The sequence below is a fragment of the Pseudonaja textilis genome, chromosome 6 (assembly GCF_049901715.1).
Source record: "Pseudonaja textilis isolate UNSWEBS1 chromosome 6, rPseTex1.2, whole genome shotgun sequence".
NCBI classification, from domain to species: Eukaryota; Metazoa; Chordata; class Lepidosauria; order Squamata; family Elapidae; genus Pseudonaja; species Pseudonaja textilis.
In genome coordinates, this window is record NC_141995.1 from 11603080 (window position 1) to 11619619 (window position 16540).

At 39.5% G+C, this 16540-nt stretch overlaps 1 protein-coding gene across 5 annotated transcripts in view; it reads right to left on the reverse strand.

Annotated features, from left to right (window-relative positions):
* Positions 1-16540, reverse strand: part of MAPK10 (mitogen-activated protein kinase 10) — a 217490-nt gene that overhangs the window by 90186 nt on the left and 110764 nt on the right. For 3 of the 5 annotated variants that reach the window (XM_026697825.2, XM_026697824.2, XM_087935862.1), the window contains exon 3: positions 1770-1841. In XM_026697825.2, the coding sequence (XP_026553610.1) occupies positions 1770-1835 (66 nt within the window). In that variant the 5' untranslated portion in view covers positions 1836-1841. Of the gene's footprint in view, positions 1-1742; positions 1842-16540 lie in introns of all 5 variants that reach the window. The other 2 variants (XM_087935861.1, XM_087935860.1) reach the window with 2 other exon arrangements.

Here is a 16540-nt window from a genome sequence, read left to right on the forward strand (position 1 = left end):
TTACATCATCAGCAAAGAGAACTCAGTTGCTCTTAATATGATCACAGAGGTTATTTATGTAAAGTATGAAGAGAGTTGGTTCTAGAACACTGCCTTGGGGGACACCACTATTGACAGGTACAGAATTTGATAGGACACTCCCAATTTTGTCCATTTGTTGTCTGTTTGACAGGAATGCTTCTATCCAGTTATGCAGTTGTCCAGAGATACCGTAAGATTTTAGTTTTAGGAGTAGTTTGTCATGTACCACTGAATCTTCCATGCCATCATATAGATACAAGGTATTTCACAAGATAGCTGTGCTTCAGAATAAGGCCTGAGGTTTCCTGTACTTTTATTATCAATTTTCTTGCATTTCTGGTGCTTGAAATAGGGAAGAATAATATATGTGGTGGCATGGAGCAGCTGGCAAAGAAAAAGATCTCAGAAAAATAGAAGAGACCATCAGCATCTCTACCCCATTTCCTGGAAGAGGTCACTAGCAAAGGAGCCAGAAATAAAACTGTCAATATAATGAAACAGTCATATAAAGAATACGATGGAACTTATTTAAAAATTTCCAATCTTCTTTTAAATGTTAGCATAATAACTATTATTTTATAAACCAAAACCTGAAGCTTCTTTTAAAACCTCTCTTTTCCAGTTGAAGTCAGTGAGAGAAAAAATTTCCTTCAGCAAGTATGGTGTAAAACTGAATGTTCATTGAAGGCACAGCTATACATGTATACAATTAACTATGTTCCTTCCAGGACTATGCATACACTTGAATAGCATCCGCTAGGGCAGGAGTATCAAACTTACGGCCTGCGGGCCGGATGCGTCATGCGCTGGCCACTGTCATCCCCGGTTTAGTGAATGAGGAGAAAGTCGCAATACGTTAGCGATGTGATGACATGAGCTCGACACCCCTGCATTAGGCTTATTGGTTTTATCCCCTTCAGATGAGATGTTATTAAAGATAGTCTTTGACTTAAGGCTATAGTTGAGCATGGAATTATGGTTGTAAGTCATATAGATTATGAAGCGACTCTCTGAATGATTGTACCTGATTTTACAACCTTTTTTTGTGGTGGTATTTTCAATCTATCCCTAAGCAACTGGGATCCTCGTTTTGCAATGTCCTACCCCAGGGGTGGAATGCAAATATTTTTACTACCAGTTCTGTGGGTGTGGCTCGGTGGGAGTGGCTAGGTGGGCATAACCATGTGATAGGGTACAGCCACCACCACCGCCACATGCCTCTTTTTGCCTTCTGGGCCTCAGGGAAGCCTCCTGGGTGAAGCAGTAAGGCAGCAAGGGGGATCCCGGAACAGCTGATCATCAGAACAGCTGATCATCAGGAGGAAAAAGAAATACCATAAGTGGGGCGGGGCAGGTGGGGGGAATGCAGTCAGTGATGTTGCACATGCGCGATAAGGACTGACTGGACGGGGAGGGGAGGGGCGGGCGGAGAGGGGAGGGGCCAGCCAGAGGCATAATTTGTCAGTTCTCCAAACTGCAGAGGATTGTAACAACCAGTTCTACTGAACTGGTAGAATCCTACCCTGTCCTACCCTGAGATTTAAACATTCTGCTAAATCCCATGCCCCATTCACTTCCAAGTTTTAGCACCATGAATTCCAGCCAACATAACCAATGATAGGATGAATCAGACTGAGGTGGTTATTATAGACTTTTAGTCACATGTATGATTGATAGGAAATAATGATCACAAAATATGTAAGTACAAGTATATACTGTACCTTGATTTACCTGTAAGGAACACACACCTGACAAAAGGCAATCTTCACATCCAGAGTAGGCTCACTGCAGTAATGTAAGAAATGGCGGCTCATAAATATCTGAAATTCAAAGAACAATGGCATAAATATTTCTCATCCAAACTGGACTTGTATATAATGCTGTCTCAATTTATTTAATATCTATGACATTGTTTCAATAGTAATGAAAATTCAAAGTTAGCTTTTAAGAAACCAGTATTAAGGTTTCTTCAAGACCAAACCTTTGTTTTCCTATGTGAGCACAAGTATCAATAAAGGAGAATATTTGCAAGAAAACAAAATGATAGATAGACAGACAGACAGACAGATAGAATAACTTTATTCTCACTTTGAATGTACACTAATCAGCATACATTAAAATGAAATTTCATTGCATACAGCTTTCAAACAGTCACCACCTCCAATATACATTACATAAACATGAATAAATAAAAAAATAAAGAAATACAAAAATAAATAACAACATAATATAGTTGGAAGGGACCTTGGAGGTCTTCTAGTCCAACTCCCTACTAAAGCAGGAAACCCTATACCATTTCAGACAAATGGTTATCCAATCTCTTCGTAAAAACTTCCAGAGTTGGAGCATTTACAACTTCTGGAGGCAAGTAGTTCCACTGTTTAATTGTTCTCACTGTCAGGAAATGTCTCCTTAGTTCTAGGTTGCTTCTCTCCTTGATTAGTTTCCACCCATTGCTTCTTGTCCTGCCTTCAGGTGTAACCAACAACCAAGCTCCAAGAGCACCAAGAACACAAGTATGCTCAGTTAGCTGGTTCTGGCAATCTGACAATTCATAATTTAGTGAGCAAGACTGACAGCATAATTGCTTAGAGGATAATGACCAGCAAAGGGAGAATTCAAGGCCTCCAAAGGGAACAAGAAACAACAAAGAGCCAGAGTAGAAATTAAAATTGGCTTGTGGGTTAGATTTGGAAAGAATTGTTTCATGTTGGACATCCGTTACCAATGTACAATCCTTGCAGTGCATAAAACGATAAGATACAGCCTTTTTGAAACATGTGGAGCATTTTCCAGAGTTGCCCTTGGATGTTTAATACTGCTTAGCATGATTCTTTCATAACAAGACTGGCTGAGGGGATGACTACCTTGGTAGGAGTAGATGAATAATTTGTAACGCTACTGAAGGAGCTATGTCTCTGTTGTCATGCACAGATGACAATTCTGCTAGAAATAACTCTTCCACATTATTTGCACAGCCACAGGCCTACAAATCTTACTCTATGCAATGTTCACATGTGTCCTTTTGTTGTTTGAAATATTATTCTTTCTGCCCTAAAGTAGAGTAGAGTAGAATACTCTTCCTGATTCTGTGGCTTCTTCCCCAAACCCCAAAAACTTTAACCTTAGACTTTCTACTATTGACCTCACCCCTTTCCTAAGGGGTCTGTAGGGGACGTGCATAAGCACCCCAGCGTGCTTACCGTCCCTATCCTATTGTTTCTTTTATTTTTCTTATATGTATCCATGTATTCATAACTATGTTTTTACTTATACCTATTATCTTGTAAGCAATTGACAAACCAAATAAACTAAAAATAAATAAATAAAGTAAATCAAACATCACTGATACCTTGTTTATGCAAAAACTAAACATAAAACAGCACAGCAGTGCGCCCAGTCTGGAGTACTAATCCTATAATTATTCTGCAATATTATTACATTTCCCATGTTTGAATGAAATATAAAAGAAAAGAAAGAATTACGCTTAAAATAAGCACTGGTAGACTCTTCTACAAACCAACAAAAGTCAACAGATTATTCTGTAGCAAAAGATTCTGAACAGACAAGAACTATCATTCAGTAGTAGGGTACTGATTTGCATGTAGTAGATCCCAGGTTCTACCCAATTGTATTTATATCTAAAATAAGAATGGGTAGATAATAACCATCAAGATATATGATGAAAAAACTTTTTCTAAAGGTAGTCCTTGAGGTATGACCATTTGTTCAGCAACCAAAGTTACAATGTGTTGAATGAGGAGGAACTTACAACCGATATGCAAAGTTGCAGCTGTTACAGCATTCGGTATATAAGTCTTAGTGCTATTCCCACAGTCATGTGATCGAGTCAGGCTTTTTACATGACTCACAGCATTAAAGCAAGCAGAGGTTCTGTGATCACCAGTGGGAAAGCCATCAGGGAAAGTTGCAAGTCACTCCCTGTTGTAATGACGAGGCAGTAGGGTTGTTTGATCATGATCAACTGAATCATGATGAACTTTATTGGAGTCTAGTCTTGCATTTATACACATTATTAATTATCCTCCAACATTGGTTAACTTTGGTTACTGCTTAACTTTTGTTACTGTTTAGCATAATAGTAATTAACACAATTAATTATCTCTAGTTAAAGTCTAACATATGTTTACTTCCTCTCTCTAATCCTCCTTTAGATTAGTGACTTTGTTTGCCTGAGTTGTATTTGCTTGTAAACATTCTTTACCTGAGGTTTGCCATCCGAGATAGGAACATTCCTGCAATTACAACTCTACAACTCCCATAAATCCTTCCTCCTGAACCATGCCAGGGCATTCGAGGTCTCAAGAATCTCACGCACCCTAGCACCCATCATCTGTGCACAACCCCTGCCAGCCTGCCTGTGGCCCCTGCTGCTACTATGCTCAGTAGTGCCCATCTGTAGTTCTTGCCCACCAGCCTAGGAGTCTGGTCAACCTTGTGAACTCTGAACCTTCCTCTTTCCGCTATGTCTTCAAGATGGACAGTGATTAATATTTATATGTATTTATACATTAGTGGGTAGGTATATACTGTATATGTGTATGTTTATAGCATATCTATATGTGTGTTGTGTATGTGTAAAGTTTTGAGAGCAGGAAACAGAATTTCATTTTTACTCTGTGCCCACAGGAAAAAAAAATGACAATAAAGGTTATCTTATCTTATATGATATTGTTGTGGCTTGTCGGCCAACGGCCCCTCCAGCAAACAAATCAGAGGAGGAGAAGGAGGTTTGGGAGTCAGGGTCAGCATCAAGGCAACCTGAGACCTCCGAGGGGGAAGAGGGAATGGAGCTGGCAGAGAAAGAGACAGAGGAGCCTGGGCCGTCCATCAGCCCTCAGATGGAGAATCAACAGCCCCCAGGTCTGGAGGTGGATGATGAAGAAGAAGAGGAACAGCTGGGTCCAGGGCCTGAAACGTGGATGCACAGAAGGCAGAGGAGAGGAGAGCAGTGGAAATCCATGGGCCGATCCTGGGGAAGGAAGAGCCACCACTGCTAGCTAAGCCCCACCCTAGCTCTGGGGATAAAAGGCAGGGGGCAGAGATGAATAGGTGTGTTAGACAACTATTCATCTTCTGGCCGGAGGGACTTGTCAACCTGAGAGAGAAACTTTTTCCTGGGGACGCTGGCACTCCTAATAAAGGAATATTTTGAGTTCACTATTGTTGTGTTTGGGGAGCTGGGTCAGAACAGATATGACGGCCTCTCTTAAGGACCCGCACAGTCTCTGGGTTATGACAAACCAGGATGGTGGTGTCTGCCATTGTTAAGTGATGAAGTCACATGATCTATGCAAACCAGCCAGACTTTTCAATTTTCAAAGTTTCTGATTATACTGCTGACTGCTCATCATCTCTACTTCTTATATGAGCTACATTGCAGAATTTGAAACATTCGGCCTCTCTTGAGCCTGAAATTCTATTTCACAGTTTTCCTATTAGACATTCAACCATCTATTCCTTATGCCACTAAATCAGGAAGCGGGTAGGAAGCAAAATCCTCTCACCATGAGCTCAGCCTAAAGTGCCTCATGCATTCAATTTTTAATGAATGAGTTACAATCTTATTTCAAAAAAGCAAAGCACACGACCTTTCTAGTGCTGTATTGTGATAGCGCAGCTTGCTGTCTCATAGCTGAGTGACTCACTACAGAAGCTTTCTGTTTCTCAGATGGTTTGATTTGGCTTCGCCCCCTCCTGTCTCTTTCTCCATTGTTTTAAAAAGCTTTTAATATTAATCAAAAGTGCAGTGATTTCTAGAAGCTCAGAAAATAATGATGTCCTCTCACTATAGGGCAGGGCTGTCAAACTCAAGGCCTGCAAGCAGGATCCAGCCCGCGATGTAGTCAGATCTGGCCTAGTGGGCCATCCTGGAAAATGTAAGGTGCCGGCCCACATTGCTTTGGCCCAGTCTACCCAATGTGAATAGGAAACATCGGGCCAGTGTGGCTTTGGCGTGGTCTACCCAATGCAAAGAGGAAACATTAGGCCAGCTTGGCTTCAACCTGGTCTACCCAATGTGAAGAAGAAACATTAGGCCAGCTTACAACCAAGTGACATCTATGAGAAATTCACCCAGAATTTTCTACTCTCTTGAATTAATTTCTAAGTCAAGTTTTCTCAACATAAAATGAATGGAAAATTTCTCTCTCCAAAATTAGTAATTGATCACCTTTCAAGATGGATCTGTCACATTTTTTAAAAAAAACACCGGATGAGTAATATTGTTGGGGGGGGTTGTGTGTTACTTGACACCTTTGTGGAGACCAACTGGATTCCCCCCACATTTGGAGAACTGGGATTACTACCATTCTGAGAAGTAACTGTTACAGAACCTTAATTATGACATCCTTTGTGAAAGATATATCTTTATATTACTTGCATTCATTGGAAATGGAATTATGCAGAAATGCTTTTTGAGGAACTCAATCCTTGGCCAAATGTTAAATCAGCATTTTAGGAATCAGAAAAAGGTAGAATCCATCAAAAAAATGAATGAACAAACTCCTAGGGGTCAAAATAACAATGTAAAATTATGTATCTGGTAACTAAATGCAAATAAATGAGTAAGGGAGTAGCATCTGAAGCAACAAATCAAGGCATGAATTACTCAGCATTACCCAGTATTATAGCAAGTATAAATAAAGGGTTCTTATATATTATTTTGTAGAGTATCGCAGACTACAAAACCATACATATAGCTACACTATTTTAATAGAATAAGAAAAATCTCAAAATTGGCATGTGGGTTCTTTTTCTTGCATATTGTGTCACCTTTAAATTATCCGTTCATGGTGTATTGTTTTTGTGGGGAGAGGTACACTGAAGACAACTTGTTGACCTTGTCTAACCTCAGAATCTAATCAGATTTGGTCATGGTAATTACTTGGTTGGCTGGGCCATGATGGCTCAGCAGTTAAAGAAGCCTGGGTTCAAGACCCAAGTGCTACATGGTGGAATGAACTCCCATCCCCTCATCCTCCTGCTCGCGTAGCAGTTCGAAAGCATGCACATGTGAGTAGATAAATAGGTACCACTTCAGTGGGAATGTAAAGGTTCTGTGTGCCTTGGCGTGTAGTCATGCTGGCCACATGACCACAGAAACGTCTTTGGACAAAGCTGGCTCCCTCCACTAAGAAATGGAAATGAGCGTCACCCCCTAGAGTCAGAAATGGCCGGACAGGAGAAACCTTTACCTTTAATACTTGGCTGGGATCATTTGAGAATTCTAGGATTGTGATTAGCCAACAATATATATCTTGGAAGAAGATAATGGCAAATCATATCCATAAATGCTACCAGGAAAATGCAAGGTTGTAATTCATGAAAACTAAACTCAACTTAAAGGCATCTTTCCTTTTTAAGCCCATTTTTATCTTTCAAATGATTCTATATTTTCTCCATTTTAATGGCATTAAAAATTAGCACACATTTTTCAGTAGGCTGCAGGTGATTATTGGGATGAGTGGGCAAAGTAAAATTGAACATAAGGTAATCGTTTAGGAAGGTGAAATAATTTGAATCCCGTAAGAAATGGTTTATCTTCTGCCAAGAATCCTCATATTATCAGAAAAAATAATAATAAATTATGGTAAAGTTGTTTTAAAAATTCATATGATTGTCTCTCAAATTACAGAAGTAGCAGGAGAAGATAGAGAGAGAGATACAATGGAGTGGTAGAAGAAATGAAATGCTGTAACTTTTCTAAGGAGCAATTAAATTAGTTCAGAATCTCAGGAGTTTTTAGCTTCAATCTCAAGAGATCTAAAACTGTTGGATCTACAATAAAATCGGCAATGGATTTGGGGATTCCTCCTCAAGGGAAATATGAGGAATTCTAAGAGAAGCTAAAGAGATTTAAATAAATGTACTCCAATATAGAGTATATGGTGGGCTTCTCACACTTTAAAAAAAATTTACTAGACAACCAATGCCACATTAGGTCATCGTTTCAGAGATATTTCTTACCTAAACAAAGAACCAAACAAAAAAAGTCAACAAAGCAGTGGAAACAACTCCTTGCCAGATTCCCATAATGGGGAAGCCAGTAGGAAGTAAGCTTCCTACTGGCTTCCCCATTATGGGAATCTGGCAAGGAATATAAAAAACCTTCCTTCCTTCCTTCCTTCCTTCCTTCCTTCCTTCCTTCCTTCCTTCCTTCCTTCCTTCCTTCCTTCCTTCCTTCCTTCCTTCCTTCCTGATAAGTAGCTATTGCTGGATGCAAGAAGAACAAGGGATTGTCAGACTGGCTGGGAAACTGTCATGGAATGTTGAAAATGAAGATCACATGACTGTAGTAGCAGCCACTAGTACTGAAGCAGCCACAATATTACCAAATTTCATTCTTTTGGGAGTCACAGATCCAGAATTTGCGGCATATACTATGTAACCCACTTGAAATACATTGGTTCAAATATTGTTGCCTTATAATACGCCATTTCACCCAGCTCATGGCCATGAGGATTTTATAGTAGTATATAGATATATATGAAAACATTTACTCCATTTTGAAACAATGTTTCCTTGAAGTAGCTTACCAAAGAAGTAAGAAAATCGATAATACCCTGCCATCTCAGTTACAATCTAAGAGATAATAGGATAAATGGAAAATGGATTCTCTGAAGTGGAATTGAGAACCAGTGTAGAGGATTAGCTATAGATGAAACATATGAGGAACTTCAAGGGTCTTTGATAAAGCCAAAAGGCACTCATCCTTAATCACCAAAAAGGATTAATCTCATGATAATGTGCACTTTCTGCCACAGTGACATTTAAGGTGAGCTACACATTAACATGGCTTTCACCCAGCTGGTAAGATCCCAATGTGTTATGATCATCATAATTCCAGCCAGCATATACAGGTAGTCCTCAATTTATGACCACAACTGAGCCCAACATTTCAGTTACTAAATGAAACATTTGTTAAGTGAGTTTTGCCTCATTTTACAACTTTTCGTGCCATAGTTATTAAGAGAATCATTGCAGTTGTTAAGTTAGTAGCAATTGCGAAAGCACTTATACTTATATACCGCTTTATAGTGCTTTCCCGCCCTCTCTAAGTGGTTTTACAGAGTCAGCCTATTGCCCCCAACAATCTGGGTTCTCGTTTTACCCACCTCGGAAGGATGGGAAGTTGAATCAACTTTGAGCCTGGTGAGATTTGAACTGCCAAATTGCAGGCAGCCAGCAGGCAGCCAAAATGGCCTGCAAGTACAGCACTCTAACCACTGCACCACTGCGGCTCTAGTAACACAGTTGTTCAGCGAATATGGCTTCCCCATTGACTTTGCTTTCAAGAAGATCACAAAAAGTGATCACATGACCCCAGGACACAGCAGCTATCATAAATGTAAATCAGTTGCCAAGCATCTGAATTTTGATCATGTGACCATGGGGATGCTCAATGGTTGTAACTGTGAAAAACGGTCATAAGTCACTTTTTTCAGTGCCATTGTAACTTTGAAAGGTCATAAATGAACTGTTGTAAGTCTAGGATTACCATTTCTGCTGGGTCAGGGATGATAGGGGATATATTCCAACACCTGTGGAAGATGCAAAGTTGGTGAAGGACGCATTAATATGCAATAGCCCAAATTTTAAAAGTCAGTGATAAAAACACAAATCAAATTCATTCCAAAGGTGTTTACTTTGATCTAAGTTCACCAGGATTCTCTAATCGTGTATACATTTATTTCTTAGATTTGGAAGAATTCCTGCCTCCCAGAGGAGCTTACAGATTATAATTATTTTAATTTTTAAATACTCTGTAGTGTGATTGTAATGTGGTGTTTGGGGCACTGTGCTGGAGCAGCTTTCAAATTTCATTGTATTCGTGGAATGCAGTGACAATAAAGGTATTCTATTCTATTCTAAAAAGAAGAAAAGGATTAAAAAGAAAAGAATATGTGGATCCAGATAAAACACATACGGAATTATAAAAATCTACTGGAGCTCAACAAATGTCTGAAGCCCAATAATACTATCTGATAAATTGAATGTTCCTGTTCAATAAATATTACAGAAGAGAGCTATATGAAGATTTACATGTGAAATTTTGCTGATAGTTGATATTCACACAGGAGCGTCAATATTTTTAATACACCCCAAACATGAACTCATGGGACTGGACTGCCATAATATTTTCCTACTAAGCATATCAATCATCAATGAGGTTGTCCTTCATGTTTAGCTTCCCTATTACACAAATCCAATTTTATTCTAGTACGGTCTATGGGGATTGTCAGTCATCCAGGTCATGGTTGTCCCAAAGGTTTCCAAAGGAACTGGACTTTCTGGTTTTTCTTTGAAGACATTTTGCTTCTCATCCAAGAAGCCTTCTTCAGTTCTGAGACATGAAGAAACTTCTTTGATGAGAAGCGAAACGTCTTCCAGGAAAAACCAAGACCGGCTGCCTGTCAGGTGATGCTCCATTCAAAATCCAAGAAAGACACTCTTAGACTCCATTAATATAGAGAAAAGAACTTTTACTGGAATTCAAGTGGTAGCATCAAAAGAATTCTAGATCTGAGGAATTACACGCGGAAAACACATATACAAAGTGACGGCAACGTTCCCACCCACAATAGTTCAAACTGTCCATCCAATCAAAGGTGTGCATAATGTCACATGGGACCTCTTCAGGTGGTGATGCAGACATCTGGCCGTTGACCTTGGACTATTTTGATAAAGACCTGCAGTTGCGCAGAGAGCAAGCAAGTAAGCATAAGCAATAAAGTTTTTCCCCCAAGTTATACAGTTCATTCTCTAAAACCTCCAGCACATTTCCCACACCCACAAAGCCCAATGATTTCCCCCCCCCACCCCGTTACTATGGCAGCCGAAAGATGCAAGAGAAAGGAAAGGAATCTTGAAAGCTGACGCTGCCTTTTGAAAAAGCACCATTGGGATATCTTATTAAGGCCATTCCTTCATTGATTCAACCAATGTCCTCATATTATTTTCTATCCATCTAAAACAAGAAATAGATTCCGGGTTCAAATGCAACATATATTAAGGAAGAAAAATACTGGACCTTTTCTTATATTTTATTCCCATCTCCATTTTCCCCCACTCTAATGAGATGGAATGATACATTATTAAAGAAAAATGTTTATCTCTTCCAAGAGGCTCTAGTATGACATCAGCTGTACTTGCAGCCCAAAGTCTCTTGGGCATCTGTTTTGTTTGCCTGCTGTAAAAATGCTTTATGATTAAAAAGACAAAATTGCAACTAGGAGATAGATCTCCTTGAAGACGCATCATCGAGGGTGGGGGAATAAATTAAAATCCCGTTCCTTAGATAAACGTCAGCAGCATAAGATACCTGGAGCTGTGCAATGAACCATATTAAGAAATGCCCATAATGTATTTCCAAGTCCGAGATAACTTCTCACACTTTATGTAAATTCAGCTCCAGTTTGCCTCCAAAATATAGATACGTTCCTTTGGGTTTACACACGCAGTCCTCGCCTTACAACAGTTCACTTAGTGATCGCTCCAAAGTTACAATGGCACTGAAAAAAAATCACATGACCTTTTCCCCATACTTAAGACTGTTGCAGCATTCCCACCCCCCCGGTCACGTGATCAAAATTCAGAGCAACTGGTTCATATTTATGACGGTTGCATTGTCATGGGATCCCCTTGGGCGGCCTTCTGACAAGCAAAGTCAATGGGGAAGCCCAGGGGTGGGCTTCAAAAGTTTTAGCAAGGGGTTCTCTACTGGATGAGTGTAGCCATGATGGGCATGGCCTAGTTGGTCTCCTGCACCATGGCAGGAGGGATGTTTTTGCCCTCCCCTGGCTCCGGAGGCTTTTCTTGAGTGTCTGGGAAGGCAAAAGCGGCCTCCCGGGCTCCGGAGGCTCTCTGGAAGCCAGAAATAAGCTCATTTGTGGCCTTCCCAACTTTTGGGAGGCCCATTTTTCACACTCCCTGAGCCTCTGAGCATGCCTTGCACTTACTTGCATCCAAAATGGACCGCGTGGGGACTCCTGGGAGGGGCAGAGTGGGGTGGGCGGAGCCAGCCAGGAGTGGGGTTTGGGGGTTCTCCGAACTGCACGGAATCTTAGCTAGAACCCTTGCAAACCTCCAGCAGCCCACCCCTGGGAAGCCAGATTCACTTAACAACTGTGTGGCTCGTTGAACAATTGCAGTGATTCACTCAGCAAGAAAGGTCGTAAAATGGAGCAAAAGTCACTTAACAAATATCTCACTTAACAACAGAAATTTTGGGCTCAGTTGTGGTTGTAACTCAAGAACTACCTGTATTAGGTGAGATGCCAGTCAGACTGAGAAACTAGGCAAGTAGGAAAAGAATACACCTGCAAGGAACTACTACAATTCCCATGTGCACCATATTATGTAAAGTATTTACCATTTCATTAACATGCCTTATTTCCTTTCTAAATTGCCTCAAGTAACATATGCTCAAGCAAATTAACATTTCAAAATGTTATTTAAGCCACCCAAAGAATTTATGACAAAATTATCAGAACTCAGCCCCAAATAAATACTCTTGGTGCATTCAGAAAGATAGTTAGCATATATTAATGATCCATAAAGACGGTGTATTTATTAGACTAGCTGATTTTTTTTTACTAGTTGCAATGTTTCAAGTTTCTTAGAAGTATTTATGGAACAAGATTGTAACGCAAAAAACAAAAAAGAAGAATGAGAGGACCTCGTTGATCTTTAAGACAGTTTCCTACAACTCACATTATTATATAGGGTGAAAAAAGCCTACAGGGAAAAAAATTGAGTGTAGGATATGGTTCAGTATGGTATAGTACATAATACTAGGGAGTAGGGTTGTGTGATGCTTCAGATTAAATATGGAAGAGATGCAAAGGCAGTTATTTGTCTAAAACTATTGAAAATTCATTTAAGCAACCCTTTTACTGTAGCCATAAAATCTTGAAAAAGATGGAGTTGCTTTAAAAAGTCATAGACAGAAGCTGAATTTACACTCTCAGCCCTGGTGGGATTCAAAAAAATTACTACTGGTTCTGTGGGTGCGGCTTGGTGGGTATGGCATGGCTTGGTGGGTGTGCTTGGTGGGCATGTCAGGGGAAGGATACTGTAAAATCTCCATTGCCTCCCCACCCCACTAACCTACTTTCCAGCTCCATTCTCCTGTGCAGGGCAACAAAAGAAGACCCAGCTGATCAGCTGGGACTCGGGAGGCAGAGCATAGATGTGGATGGAGCCAGTCAGAGGTGGTATTTGCTGATTCTCTGAAATACTCAAAATTTCCACTACCGGTTCTCCAGAACTGGTCAGAACCTGCTGAATACCACCTCTGACTCTCAGGCATTCTGAAGTACCAGTAAAGGAAAGTATTTGTAGCTCAGGCTTGAAATGAAGGGTCTTTGGTGTTCTCTGAGCTTGGTTGTTTTCTTGAAGACGTTTCATTACCCAAACTAGGTGACATCATCAGTGCAACAGCCCTAGCACTGATGATACCTAGTTTGGGTAATGAAACATCTGAAAGAAATCAACCAGGCTCAGAAATCAGCCAAGTCCACTTATTCTGAAATACTTCTTCTAACTGACTTTGAAACATTGCACAACTTTGGGTTCTCTCAAAAGTTATTGGCAAGCAGAAAGAGGGACAAGATTATGACTTTTCAATTTACAAAACTGAAATCAACTCAAAATGTTACTGCACTTAGATTAGAATACAAACAAAACATTGGTTGTTACAATAAAGATAACAACAAGGACCATGCAATAATAGTGTGCATGTGTATAGATTTGCACATGCAAACTGTTGATTCAGATAGCTTATTTCAAGACACTCCGATGGGAATTATAAGAATGTACTCAGTTCAAGGTACCATAAAAATGCTTCTGAAAATGTTACCCTGCAGACTTTGCCATCTAAAAGAAATTGGATATAAAATGCATCTGAGTGACCTAGAATTTTTTTTTTTTAATTTTAGGTTAGGTTCATCTTAACTGGAAATCTATCACTTGGAAGTGTAGTGAAGTATGGTCAATTGGTTTAATTTCACCCTAACTGTATGGATAAACCTGTGGAAAACTGCAGTATTTTGGAATTTGCCTTTTAAGAGCATTGAAAACAGAACACACTGAAGCAAGTTGCAGAGAATATCCATCGATATTTTGGATGAATGAATGACTGGTAAATTGCTGGACCAGTTCTTCCAAATCACTACCTCCACCCTCTGGAAAAGCCTCCCCTCAGAAATATACTGTAAAGTGGATGTATAAATAATTTAAGGCAATGAAAACATTTGGATGTTTGACTTATATCATTCTGGAACTCCACATCTCAGATCCTCTCTTTGACAGCTTCCTAGTCTTTTCTGATGCCAGGGATGATGGATACCTTGGTGAAAATTCACACAAGTGCCAGAAGTTACTAATGGTCTTTTGTCCAGTGAAAAATTATTAGATGGTATTAATTGAAGCAAGTCATTCGGCGCCAAGTTAACCAAGCTATAAAACTAAAGTCAAAATTATTCCTATGCTGTTTAACTTGTACAGACCTATAGGATGGTAGTAAACAGAAAAGAAACCAAATAGGTAGTCTTTTATATTAACAAAATGGATAATGTTAAGATAATTTATACACCTCTCAGTCAATCAAAACCAAATTTATGGAAAGATAGACTCATCCTTTAAATTGATAAAGCTAGTATTTGCTCCAGCCCTGGAATAATGTTTTCCAGTGCATTTTTTTATGTTAACAATACTGCTTATACATCATCATCTTTTTTTTAATTACCCCATAATCCCTTGCGGGGTGGAGCCTGGGCAACTGAATGGAGCTAAGGGTTACTGGCCGGATGCCCTTCCTGTCACCAGTGCAGAGTTTTTGTTCAGCAGATATGTTCTCATAGTGCCCAGAAAGAGAAATATCTGCCTCTACCTGGGATCGAACTCACAGCCTCCTGATTGTGAGGTGAGAGCTCCATCTCTAGGCCACCGCACCATTCCTAACAGTTCTGCTTATACCTTAAGAAGGTATCAAGAGATATGTCAAAGAATATGGATCAGGGATAGAAGACAATCCCTTAAATGATTGCTAGCTTCCTATAATTAAATTAAGATGGCTACTGACTAGCTGAAACTGTATTATATGTTGCTTGGTTGCTGAATCTGGTCCTGAATTAATCTATCTGTTCCTGACACCTGCTCTGTGTTCCTGTTCAACAACCACAACTGTCACTCTACTGTCAACACACAATGTCCAACAGATGAAGTCGTCTCTGCTTAATACATTGGAATTCCACTTCCATTTGGACATGTCTCTTTTCAGATCACAGTACAATTTCAAAATGATTATTCTGGGACCAGAATCTAAATAAGTACTTGATACGGAAAATAGCACTAACTTAATCTCAGAAAACAAGCCTTCAAAAAGATGGAAAAGAGGATAACTACAGACCAGCCATTATGGACCATTTTATGAAATAGCCTGTGATTCCTTGGAACAGAATCCATGGCTTGGCAAGAGCCAACCCAGATTTATCATGGACAAGACATACCAAATGCCAAGTCCTAAAATAACTGTGGAGTTGCATGAACCTGAGCAGTGAACTGGAATGAATAAAATTTAACATGGAAAACAATATAATGTTTTGTATCTGGGTTGGAAAAAAATGGCTGCATGAATAATGTCAAGATCAAAAGAAGGTATTAGTCCTCTCTATTCTTCATTGGCCAAAATCCACATAGAATATTACATCTAGTTACTGTACAACCTTGAGGAAGGACACTGAAAAACTGGAGTGTGTCTAGAGAAGAGCAATCAAGATAGTAAGAGCCAAAATAGGGGGGAAGGGGGGAACCTTCTAAGAAATTGGGCGGGCAAGAAAGGGGGTTATATAGCTTGCAGAAGAGAGGAGCATTAAGTGACCCAGAAGTTATCTATGCTTATACCCTGAAGGGCTCTTATGTAGAAGATGAAATACAATTTTTCATTGATATTCCAGAAGGCGGGCAAAGTAGTAATGAATTTAAAGCAAAAGAGTCCCCCTAGAATCCTATTCTTGAGGGAAATGGCCAGCTCAAAAATAGGAAAAATAAATAAAATAAAAAAGCAAACAGATTTCGATTGAACATCAGGAGGGGAAAATCGTATTGATGGAAACTGCTTCAGAAGATGGTGAATGATTCTTTGTGGGAGGTATTTAAATGTCAGCCATTGATGGACTCCTACATCGGATAAGATGTTTGCACTAGATGATTTCTTTAAAGGTACTTTTTAACATTTACAATATAGGATCCTGGGATATTTAAAGAAACAAAAACGTTTAATATATTAAATAGGAAGTAAAGGCTTCAGGAGTCTGATTAGATTAATCATAGATAAATCATCACAATCCATGAAAGTTACTCTTAGCGATAATTAATTTAAAACCCACTTCTCTAAGTTCTGAATACATTTTAATCCAGCCCATAGTCTCTAAATTATATATTGGATTCAATTCAATTCAAGTGGTTTTCACTCCTTCTCAAATGGACGTATTTC